Here is a 12,844-nt window from a genome sequence, read left to right on the forward strand (position 1 = left end):
GGCCCAGTAATCCCAATTCTACCCCCTCTTAATTTCAGCATCAACTGGGCAGATACACAAAACAGAATTTGGCATCTGCTCAAGGCTAAGCCATAAAGTAATCGTACGGGAGGAGAAAGAAACCAATCTCTGAAGCTCTTTTTCTGGTATTCCCTTACTGTCATTTTCCTGCAACTCCTTGAAAAAGACTTTTTTAAAAAAAGCTGTTCAGATTTCCTCCTGTGCCAGGCACCACATTTTGTTTGGCATATACATTTCTGATAGCCTTTCCTCCGCAGATGTCTATAAAGTTCACATCAGTCAGTTCTTCAAACTAGGTATTTTAACATCAATGCAGACAATTTTGTTCCAAGCACAGTTTTTTCTTATGTCTATGCTCTGCTGTTCATTTTTGCTTCTGTAAAGATGACAGTATTGCTACATACCCGGGACAATCAGGACTCTTGTGATGCTTAACACAGGCTGTACAGTGCCGTAACGGCCCATTTTCACCATCAGCAATGAGGCCTGACACCTCAGCAGCTTCTGGGACTAGCAGTTTGCTGAGGGAAAGGGGAGATTTCTTTTCAACTTCATTTCATTTATCTTTTTTGCTTTTCCTAACTCCCTTCCAGAAATGACAATTCTTGAAAATGCATGTATAAAAATAAAGAAAGAAAAGGAAAAAAAGGCAACAACCACCACAAAACCTCCTCCCAGTTATCATTGTAACATTTCTTATGGGGGAGAATAGGGTCCAGTGCTGTTCGAGGTGAGGAGGAGGGGGGAGGGGGGTAAAGGGGCAACACGTTTCAGACTCCTTGAAGCCATCAGAAGAGTTAGAGATATGAAAAACAGTATATAATTACCTCTGTTGAGTGAAGCTGAACTGTTTATATCTCCAGTAATAAAGGAAGACTCGGACTGCTTTCGAACTGTGTCATTCCACATCCTACGAATCCGGCTCTGAAGAGGGATTGAACCACAGCAGGTAATGAATTTTTAGCAGCTGCAGACAGGTTTTTTTCTGCCTCACTAAAGATCGCTATTGGCATGTCTAGCTCAGGATGAGACTTGTTTCTAGCCAGCTGTAAGCAAGTGGTTGCTGTTTTGCTATAACCCACCTCATGCATGCCAGACCCTGCCTGCCTAACTTCGTAACACAAACACCTATCTCAAAGAAGTGTATAATTGGATTGCTTACATCTTAATTTAAAAAAGCAATAGAAATCATATATAAGAGAAACCCAGACCCGTGTGAGTTACAGATTTACCAATATAGCACCAAATAATGGAAAAATAACTTACACACAGAAGCACGCTTGCTTCCCATACTATCTCAGATAGCTTGTGTCTTATTTTTTGTGAAGTGTAAGAGAAGACTTGATCTATGTCCTGGTGTCCCTGAATGAACAGAAGTTTTCTATAGCTACTATACATCTTGGGGAATAATGGGGGAAAAAAAATCCCCCACAAATGAATGATTTCTGTTCCCCTACCGAAAAATCTGTGATGATTTTGCCACCTGTGGTATACCTTCTGCTGCTGGGGAAGCAGTGTCCCGAATATGTTGGCCTTCTGTTTTGTTTCTCAAATATGCTGTGGAGTATCTACCTCTGTGACTTTTAAGTCACTATCTTGCTCCTCCCCAACTAGACCTTGCAAAAGATCAAAAAATCAGCCAATACGCATCTTGCGAGCAGTTCAACCACAATCCCCGTGTGAACATGACTGGGGAACCCAGGTGTCCAGGGGAAACTCTCCCTCACCTCACCTCTCAGAGTATGATGGACGTGTCCCATGGCTGCGTGAAAGTGGTGCTAGGCGGTCTGGTGGATCGGGAAGGCTGGATCCCACTGTGACAGACCATGTTTTTCCTAATTGCTAAAAATCCAGTGCTTCCTGTAGCCATGCGAGATCTTCTAGGGCTTACTCATGTGGTCACAGCTGAAAAGTGCCTCCTAGTCTACTCATTAACTATGGAGTAACGGCATCTCCTAATCATGCATTAGCCCTCTATAAATGGAAGCACAATGTGACATGAGGCCCATGCACTTTTACAGCAATTATTTTTCACCTGGACATTTAATCTATTGTATTTCTCTGACGTGATCCATTGTGGATTAATTACTCTGTTTCCTAAGTGCTTTTCAGAGAAAAAAAGGATCTTAGGAGTTTTCCTCCTCATGGACTTCTCTATTCAAAAGTTAGGAGTCAGATGCTTTCAACAGCTCAGACTGATCTCCATCCACTCTCCATCACGCATGTGAGGTTTCTCCTGCCTACAATAGGTCTCAGGCACTTCCATCCTTCCAAGGACAAGCTTCTGCAGGCAAAATAACCTTCCTTGGTACCTCACACCTCACCTGCCACGAGGGGACTGCTGCCAGGAGACTCCGTTCACCCTCAAAAGGGCTTGTTTTCTTGTGCTGAGACTACCAAGAGGGAGGGCCCATTAAAGTGAACTCTTCTAGGAGAGGAGGGCGCCTACCCAGAAGCTAAGTTATGTAAAACCAAAGGCTTTCAAATCAGCCACCTAAATGTTGCTGGATATAGTGAGTTTTGGACATTATTGATTACTGTGGTATTTGATGGCCTACTGGAGACAGGCTCCATATTCTACTGCTGTTATTTGCCCTGCATAACATCCAGACCTATGTAAATGCCAAAGTGGAGCTCTTGGATGACATCTCGGAAAGCAAGAAAATAAATAATAATTTGCTCAAAGACATAAATCGCAAATTAGGTTTTCCTGGGAGGTTATAAACTGTTACTTGCTGCATGTCTTTCATAATTTAATAGTGGAACTGTCATGTATAATTACTTCCATTAGTAATACTGAATAAATTTCTGTTTGGTTTCTATTGATTAAGAAGTAAGCTTCTTCATTTTGTATGAACTGTTAGTCCATAAATCTGCATCTGTACATACAAGTTAGCTTCAAAATTGCTAAGTGCACAAACTACACAAAACCTGAATTTTCAGGTGACCAAAGCGTAACAAATCCAGTAACTTAATAAGATAATCTGACCCCAATGGATTCTCCTAAGAGGTCTATAAACTAAGGCAAATTGAATGAGGCAAGGAATTGATCAAACCACTGAATGCCAGAAAGCAAGCCCTTTTACTGTGAAGGCTATTGCAAGGCTCCTGTAGTCTTTTTTTAACAAGAAAAATACTTGGTTGTTATCGCATCATTCCTGTACATGGCAATAGTGGTGACAACAACCTTCAGTTCGTGATTAAAGGATGTACTGGGATGTAGTGTAGCTGACAAAATGCTCCCAGCTCCTGGTTCCCATGGAGAGTGGGCAGGACAGCACAGGTGATGAGCACCCACCTGCCTCTGGAAGGCAAATTTGGACTTTTTATTCTCATCACAATTATTTAGAAGGTTCTTGGAGAGGCACTAATTGCCATCACATCCCAAGGGAAGCCACCATATTGAATTCAGGTCCAGGAGGGAGGGAAATCTCTGCGGGTGCACTGGGGAGCGCCCTAAGGCAGCTCGTTTGGTGCCGAGAGGAGCTTCCCTCCCAACATAGCCACGAAGGGTATCGGTGCAGTGGTGCAAAGCATTGGGGCGTGGGCAAGAAGCACGGGTTACCTGTGAGCCTGTGGAATATCTTCCAGGTGTCCGTGACCCCGAGGTTTTTCCTGAGCCGATAGAGCTCTCTGTACTTTTCCCACTACAGCAATGCGTGCGCAGGCATTTTCCATACTCTTTACGTACCTAACCAAGGAAAGAGCAACGGCAGTTAGCAGGCAGCTCCTCCTCCAACCCAGCGCCTTCTGATTTTCAACACGTCCCCTGATTTTTCCTCAGTGGTTCATTAAAATGATAGCTGTTGCAGTACACGGGGAAGAAGCCTATTACACCTTGCAGCTGAATGCTCTTGATACGTGAGCTCACCGTTTATGATGGCGTAAGGGACTGCTTTTATGCAGCAAAGCTGCTCATTGACACCAGTCGGTTGTAGTTTCCTCTGAGGCACATCAAAGAGCATGGGAGAAACTACAGATACACTATTTATGACTGAAAATTAATATCCTCATAGATTTGATATAAACTAGCATATTGGCTTATCAAGGTACTAAAAGTTATTGCTTCTGGCAGGGGACTAAGAAGAAAAATTCCAAAAGAAACATGTAAGAGCTATTGATTTTTTTTTTTTATTATTATTTCTTGCAGTCAAATTGAAACTCGAGGAAACTGTAGAGCCAGCAGCCCTAGATATTATATTCCCAGTGCACAGGGGTGGCTGGAGCCTGCTTTCCCACAGCACTGTGCAAGCCAGTCATGTTTTAAATGGGCATTGCAGTCAAACCAGGCCAACTCCTTGCCTGGAGTAAAGCCATGCCACCTCCTTTGTTTCTGGGGAACTATGCTGACTTGTGACAGGGCAGGATCTAAACTTTGACTGAGCTTCAGCTATGATTTTTTATGGGCAGCAATACACAGAAACCAGATAGGACAACACCGAAAATGACCAGACTGTACTGAAAAGCCAAAAGCAGGTCACGCTGCCCATTGACAAAAAAAAGCCTAAAAAACCCCAAGCATGTTCCTTGGAGCACATGGTTAGCGTGAAATTTGCCAGACTATCTATGAGCATTTCAAAACTCTGTGAAACAACTGTTTAAATAGCAAATTACAGCTTTTTCATTAGGCTCTTCCTCAAGCGCTTGAGACAAACACAATACCACGAGTGCCCAATATGCTTGAGTGCCTAATCAATCCTTTGCTGAGAGAAAATAATTCAATTGCTTTAATTAGCCACCCACTGCTTGCCTCTCTGCAGCTTTTTGCTGATTTTTTAGTCCATGATAGATAGGAAAGGATTTTGGGTTTTTTCTCCTCTCAAATAATTCCTCCCTCAGCTCTTGGGTCAGAGAGATGCATCCACCCCACAGCAAGGCACCAGCTGCATTCTCCTTCCCTCTATGCAGCCATAAATCAGGAGCGATCCCACAGTCATCAGTGACGGTTTAAGGGTGTAGACTAGCTTGAGACAGAAAAGAGAATGGTTCTTCCATGCCGAGTGAGCACCCTGATAGCCAAGGAGGCTGCAGTGCTGTGCTGGGATACCAGGTTATGGACTGACCCTTTGCGAGGTGCATTGGAGGTGAGAGGATGGACCAGTGAGAATGGTGCAGAAATTCAAACTCCTCGTCAAAGAGGCACCTGCAGGTTTAATTAGCGACAGTGATGCTTCTTACACTCTTATTATCATCTTGCCTGGAAACTTTCTTGCTGAAATTTTTGGGATCATCAACAGGCAGTTGCATCTAGCTAAAGCTTTTAAGCTTTTTAAGATGCACAAATTCGAGGTGAAATGAGTAGGACAAAACTCTTCCAGAAGTCTTCCTTTGGTTTCAAGGACATTTTCGCACAGCTCTGCAGATCCTTCCGGAGGCATCGCTCGCAGACCTCATTTGCTATGATGAATTTTGCTTATGTTTTCATAGGTCTGATCTCCCTTCCCTGTATAGGAAAATGTGGGTAACATGGGAGCAAGCCCAGGGCTCTCGGATGGAGAACAGACCTCAACATGGCCCTGACTTTACCCAGTAAGCCATTTCACCAAAAGCCACTGGTTACACTGAGAAACTGGGACCCAGATGTATCCATGTATAAACTCTTCCCTATGTTTATATTGGATAAAGAAACTGCCCTTTGAAACCAAGATGTACATAAAAAATTATCAGCAGACATGCACAGAATTGGAGAGCTCTGTACTACTGCATTTCAGTGGAGAATAAAATGGTTCTTAAAAATATTTATTACTGATTGTCAGAGGCTGTAAGTTTGATCTACATTTACACACAGATTTTTATTTTGATCCCCCCCCCAAGTTTACTCCGCTGTTATCTTGCAAATGTTAATTGGGGCATACTTCAAGTTCCACTAAGAAGCACTTACTGTGCTTGCTTTGAGGAAGATTTCCAAAAGCTCATGTTAGTACCAAGCAATACAAAGGCTAATGAACTGTTGCAGAGCATAGGTCCTTCAGTTTTTAAAAAAGCGGGGGAAGCAGCCCTTGTTACATACCATCAACCCATATATGCTGCTATAGAAAGGGGTGATTTCCTGCAGGCACTGCAAATGAGGGTGTAAAGCTCCATTTTGCTGCGAGCACTCAGCCATGCGAAGACCCTCCGGATGCTTGTGGAGTCGCTCCCGCCTCACACGGGCATGTGGGAAAGGAGAATCGGGCCGATAGCAGACAAAGCCCTTTTACAGGTTCGCTACTGTAAAGCCCTGCAAACTGTCAGCTGCCTTTTCCCTTGCCTCCGACGCGCTTGACGCCAGCGCCCCGGCTGCCGAAATGCCACTGCCACATATCTTCGTTATCACCTCATTCCCCTGCATCTTGCCGGTTTCCAGTCTAAATACCACCCTTATTAGGTGCACGGAGATAAATCTGCGTGAGACGAATTCAGGGCACACAGATGATGTTACGCTGCGGTTGTTAGGCAACAAAACACCCCGTTACCAGCTCTTTTGCCGCTGGGAACCGTCTGTCTTACCTTTTTCTGGAGGACACAATGGAAAATGAATATAAACATTCCCTGCAGAGAATTGAATATGGTGAAGAGATACGCCATGATGACTGTGCTTTCATTAATATACATGAGTCCGAATGCCCAGGTCAGTCCTAACAGGCAGAGTAGGGCTATTGCACCTATAACCCAGGACCTGTTAGGAGAAACAAAAAAAAAAAAAGGGATTGGTTTTTCATCTACAAAAGAAGGCACATGTCTACAAACAGGAAGACTTTGCCCGTGTTTTTTTTTTTAAAAAGAAAATAGCGTATCAAAATGAGTCGTAGGGAGTTTTGTCTTCAAGCTGGATGCAGTTTACAAATCTTCAAGCTTGAGAAAATACACGGAAATGGAAATGTTATGAGCATAGAAATTTATCATAACCAAAGCATATTTGTAACCACAATGTTTCTTTTCTTTTTTTTAATGTAAAAGCAGTGTGTATGTAAATGACATGTAGATGCTATTTCTGCAAATGGCAGGAAAAGAAAATAAACCAACCAAAACAACAACTCTAAATGTCACTTTTTTAGTGTCCACTGGTTTCAGTGGGGCGGGAGTGCCAGCTGGATTAGCTTCTTTATGCTTAACACCAAGACACATGTATTGCTGCATTTTAGCTAGTCTCCCATATGCCTGTAAGCCAGAAAAACAACTACAAGCAGGTGGGCAAGCCCTCACTGCTTGCCAGATCAGCTCCGCACAAGGAGGCTCTCTGTGATGCTGCTTCACACTTCTTCCACTCTGTGATGAGGGGAAATATATATACACGTATAGGCGCTCACACACCACGTTTGCTAAAACAGTAGCTGCTGCCATACTTCTGCACAGAGAAAAGAAGGGGCAATCCTTCTTCACATCAGCTGCAAAACTAAGATTAGTGCTTGCTCCACCCAAAGAGGGAAGCAGGAGTAGGGGTGCAGCCACTGCTTGGCCCCAAACGTTGTTCAAGCAAATATGGGTAGTCTGCAGTTTCTGCTTGCTTTCTCCCAGTGACTTTCTGCTTGGACAGACAGAGCTGGGAACATGGGACAGCTGCTGCATGTTATTTTTTTCAGTGCACTTTCAGGAAAGCTGGAAGCTCTGCTGGGATGACAGGAGAAGTAGTCCATGTTACCCTGCTAAATAACATTTAGTCATCTGCTAAATTAACTTCTCAGAGACTGATCTTCCAATACCAGGGCATGAGATGAAGTGTGACAAGCAGGATAGGAACCGGGTCCTGTTCCTAGCCATCTCCCTAATTTCCACATGCTAAATTACCTACAACTTTACAGGAATTGCTGCTGCAAGGGGAGGGAGTCAACTTCTAGCTGGGAAGCACAGTGGGGAGTGCGTAGCAAGCAGCACCGTGAGCATCCCTTTGCCCCTTCCCTCAAGGCCTTGATTTTCTTCTGTCTTCCCCTGGTATCATTAGGTGTAACATCATAAAAATGAATGCAATGATACACAATCTTTGCATCCCTTCCTCACCTTTTAACCCTTTGGTTCCCCAAAGCAGACAAGCCTTCAGCCAGCCAGCATCTCTGCTTCCTTGTCCGCCCCAAAGCAGCCTGAGGTGCTGCAGAAGGGCTCACAGGGACAAGGACCTGCCTATGTTTCTAAGCCACTTCAGCCTTGTAGAAACTTGGCCAGGGTTTGGGCATATTTGGGCTTCCATCTGCTAAGCAGAGCATGGGGCAAGGGGGAGAAAGATGAAGCAGCAGCAGCTTAGGGGAAAAATAAGTCCTGCAAAGGTCAGGCAGGCAGTCTCCACTGTGGAGACTCCATGGCAGCTGCAGCCTTGACTCCTTTTCCTTTCAGCAGGGCTCGTCACAAACAGAAGCACACCGATGTTGTATTCATGTTTTCTGTTGTGTTTTTTTTTAGGTATTAGAACGAAAATACAGCATTAAGTCTTCCACAGAAGTTTATAAAATATGTATTATTTAACCACACGACCAGAAGAGGTCCCTAAGGTAACCGCTTATTAAGGCAGTTCTTTAAAAATCACAATTATGTATCTAGCAGACCAGAACAGCTCCTTTGAAGCATTTCCAGTCAATCCCGCTAATAAATATTTAGCATGATGCAAATTGAAAATGCACTCTCAAAATCCTTCAGAAAGGTAGCCACTAGATAAAGTTTACAGCTTTAGCCGCTTGGTATATTTTTCTCCCTGAGATTCCACCATCAGTGAGAGCACATTATCATCTTAATTGCATGCCAATTTAAAAACTACAAATAATTTTTTTTTCCTTAAAAAAAGAGCAACAAATGAAGTGGAAAACACTTTTTTCCTCCCCCTTCTCTTTTCCTCCACGATTAAAAGCTTCCTGCATTTACAGAGTCTTTTAAAAATGATTCCCAGGATATCAGAAAACTATTCTGCTCTGAAGCACAGCCAGGTCTTGAACCCGATTAAAGAGCCTTTGGCTGCAGAGGTGTGCAGGAGCAAAACAGTTATTTAGTGGAAATATGCTACCTTCAGTGATGGAAAGGAATCTGTGGGTTAGAAGACCCTCAACAGTGCAAACTGCACGCGTTGCAGTGTTGTGCTTCAGAAAACAAGACCTGAAGATAAAGAGGGCGTGGAGATTACTTTGAATAGCTCCATCAAAAAAAAGAACCAAGCGATGAAAGAGAACATGGGAATGATGCTGCAAGAATGAACACAAAGGACTCTTCACCAGAAGAACAAACTGAAAGTCTACTGCAAAGTTGATTTGCTTCTATTTCATGTTACTGCGCATTACTTTTTGGTTGCAGGAGAAAAAGCACAGATGCCCTAAGGCATGTACTTTCTAGGCATTTTTGCCTTTCTTCGCAGGTTTTTTTGGTGCGGCTTGTGGTTTTTGTTTTGCTCTTTATACAGACTTGCTGTTGCTTTTTCACGGTTTTTCTTTTCCGTAGTGCAATTTTATAGCAATAAAGAAACAAAACCATCCGTGTTTTGGTGTATTTGAAAATCCGAGATTTACAAATAGGGACAATTAGGTACTCCAATGAATAAGGAGACAGTCTCCAATGCACCAAACACAGATTTGCTTGCACTGTTCCCATTAACTAGAATGGGAATCATGGGGATTACCACCCTTGCACCTTTTGGAAAATCTACTTCTGTATTTACATTACCATAAAGCATTCTCAATGACAGAGCACAGTGGACCAGAGGGTTGCTATTCATATAACAAGTCTGTACTACACAGGATTAACTTGGGAACATTCACCTTGAATTCAAATAATGTCCAATCAAAGAATATAAAGCCAATAGGGTGACAATTGGTTGGCAATACATATGCAGCACATTTACTCTGCACGTTAGCTGTATGCCTGACCGTCTTCCTGCACAGTTTGCTCTTCTGCCTCAAATGCGAATGACAGAAGCTTTAATGATTTTTCAGTATTGATCTGACAGCTGGTTCATGAGACCACACTGATAAATGAAATTTATCAGCCATTCAGGTCATTCTTACTTGATGAAGGGTCTGTTATCCTCATAGCTAAAGAATGCGTAGACATAAAGACAAGAACACCAACATTAGAAATATAACGACATAGAGAATATAGCTTACTGCTAGTCCCCCTCCCTTCTCCCACCAGCCATCACCAAAACCAAAGGCGGACCGGCATCACGTGTGCCTGGTGCACACCAGCCAGCCTGGCTCGCTGCCCCAGGGAATTGAAACATGACCGAGGACGCTTGCTTCACGCACAGAAGCAAGCATCGTTAGCTGTGAGCTGCAGCTACCCCTCCTGGCTCCAATCACGCAACTGTCAATTGACTTTGAAATCTCTTTTAAAAATCATGGGTATCTCTGGACAAGACGAGTTTTGAAACTCCAGCAGAGCCACTACAGAAGGCTTTCATGCGTTCAGGTGGCAAAACTTCACCATGCCTCCAGCACTCTCCGTCTGCGGTGCTGTAGTGTACTACAGGAACCTCTTTATTGCCGTTTACTTTTTCATAAGTGTAACTCCCAAGTTGCCAACTTATGAGCCAGACTGCAGCGTGATCTTCTTTCTGAGGTAACGGCATTAGGATCTTCTAAAGCCCTGGGTGACAGAGAGCATTGACCTATTTACTCCTATTTCACAGGGAAGGACAAAGAAAGGACTCTGCCAAGCAAGAGTGCAAAGCAGCCTGCTGCAGTGAAGAAGAAGCCAAGATGGACCACTCAAAACGAGCTTCTGCCACTGTGGGGACACAAGATTAGTCGCAGCCATTTTCCTAGGGGAATCTCCTTGACCTTTTGGGGCAGGCTCTGCGCCTAACTCTGCCTGTGTAGCGGGTGATGTGCAACGCATGGGGAGGGCAGGCCAACTCCCAGGCCTCCTCTCCCCCCTGGTGTGGAGCTTTTGAATGTGTGATCCCTTGCAGCAGCCACTATGGGTGCCAGAAGTGGAAGCTGGCTCAATATGTTCATCTCATTACCCATGCCAAATTAGCCGGGGCCAGTCCATCCTGCTGAGACCTCCTTTGGTCAATACTGGCAACCTGTCAAGCTATACCCTCTGCTAAACAAACCGCTCTGCTTGGAAGGGACCTGCTTCAGCCCAAGTTAGAAAGAAGCTGTATTAAAATTGAATGATTTTCAGTAGTAACTTCTGACTGAGAGGGACACTAAGTATGTCCAAGATGAGGCTTTGTGTTTTCTCCTCACAATGGCTAATGCCATGTAGGGACAACTTCCGCACCATTCACGTGCACCTGAAGCCACAGAGGGGCCATCTGAGTATCAAGAGGAGCAGGATTTAGTCCTCATCAGAGGAAGATGGTTTTACACAGTATATTGTGCAAAACATTCCCATTTTCTCCCCACCTTGTCCTTGGCTGAGGCAGAAGAGGCAGCGATGCTGCCAGTCCCAGCTTTGCCCTGGCATGGTCACCTGGGGTCTTTGGGAAAGGGAGGGAACAGTTGTCGAATGGGCTGGATCTGGCCATGCTCATAACACTTGCCCTAATCCAACTCTGAGCAGCGAGGTACAAGTAGAGGACACACCATGGGGGACAAGGTAGCTGTCCCCACGTCACTGACAGGTAAGCAGTGCTATCTCAGCTTGAGCACCTACAGCATCTATAGGGTCCATCCCCCCAGCCATTGACAGTTCCCTGCAGCTCTGTTCCAGCATCCAACCACCCCCTTCAGCTTCCCTGACTGCCATCCCTGCAGGGATCCCCCCTGGTCATCAGCTGCCACCCCGACAGCTGCTCGCCTTAGATCTTGTGCCACACCTGTCAGCCGCATGGAGGACATCTGAGCTACCCTAGGGCACTCAAAGGCGGTATCTAACAATGCACGGGGAAAGCACAAAGCATATCAGGATCAGGAAGGAAGGAGAAAGCAAGTGCAGAGGAGGTGGCTTGATGCAGGGAACTGAGTCCCTGGTTCCAAGACACAGCAAGGAAAGCTCAGCTCCTTTGGCTAAGCAAAACATAGGCTGAGACAGTGTGACCTCTGCATCTGCAATGCATCGGAGGAGGTACCAGGAACACAGAAAAGCCATTAGTATTAAAAGGCTCCCCCCCTAGCTGCACCAGCAGGGATCTCCAGCCCATCCCAGCTGTGTAGCATGATGTTGGTCAAAGCCCTCAATGATTCTCTTTGCCCTCTCATTCACTCAGCCTGCAAGATCATTGGGGCAGGCTCCCATTGTGCTCATGGCATGTCTAGCACTGCAGGACCTGCAGCTCCCCTGTGATGCAATTAAATTAAACGAAGACGTGAAACAGTCTGGAGCTCCCAGCCCAGCAATGTGGGCAGGAGCAGGGCATGAATTTCTATTATTGTGTTCACAAGCACTCAGGTTTTATGGTAAAGATTTTACTGTTGAAATGTCGCTGGTGATAGCTTATAAAAAGAGAGAATTAGGGAAATTTTTTACTCTGTTGCTGCTATCCAGACCCTTGTGAAGTATTTCAGCGATCTGTAATAGCCTTTCTTCAAGGCAGCCAAGGGCTCCGTTTCATCTTTGTATAGACAAAACGCAAAATTGGTAAACTCGGATTGCCTTTTAGCTTGAGGCTAACACTTCAAAGCAGCTCAGGAGAAAACCGTCAAAAAGACCTGAGCAGTTTGTACCCCATGTCCAACCCAGATGTGCCTAGGAGCAAGCAGGTGCCTAAAGATGTGAGATTTTCAAAGACGCCGAACTCCCAAACACTTCAAATCTCTACACATAGGGCCTGTACGACTTAGTCTCTTATATCCCTCATGAAATACAGATCATTCCTTTTCATTTTACCAACTCAAGTGTTGTAAGAAGCTTAACTCTTGTGTTAGCAACAATTCGTGTCTGACAAAAATTACTCCCCTGGTAAAGTCTGTGAAACCTAGCA

General features: G+C 44.5%; 1 protein-coding gene across 1 annotated transcript in view; it reads right to left on the minus strand.

Annotated features, from left to right (window-relative positions):
* Nucleotides 1-12,844, minus strand: part of LPHN3 (latrophilin 3) — a gene marked incomplete at its 5' end in the record, with an annotated part of 87,390 nt that overhangs the window by 22,561 nt on the left and 51,985 nt on the right. The window contains 4 exons of the mRNA XM_009581750.1: nucleotides 849-945; nucleotides 3,587-3,712; nucleotides 6,511-6,679; nucleotides 9,981-10,007. Coding sequence (XP_009580045.1) covers nucleotides 849-945; nucleotides 3,587-3,712; nucleotides 6,511-6,679; nucleotides 9,981-10,007 — 419 coding nt within the window. The remainder of the gene's footprint in view (nucleotides 1-848; nucleotides 946-3,586; nucleotides 3,713-6,510; nucleotides 6,680-9,980; nucleotides 10,008-12,844) is intronic.

The sequence above is a fragment of the Fulmarus glacialis genome, unplaced genomic scaffold (assembly GCF_000690835.1).
Source record: "Fulmarus glacialis isolate BGI_N327 unplaced genomic scaffold, ASM69083v1 scaffold3150, whole genome shotgun sequence".
Classification (NCBI taxonomy): Eukaryota; Metazoa; Chordata; class Aves; order Procellariiformes; family Procellariidae; genus Fulmarus; species Fulmarus glacialis.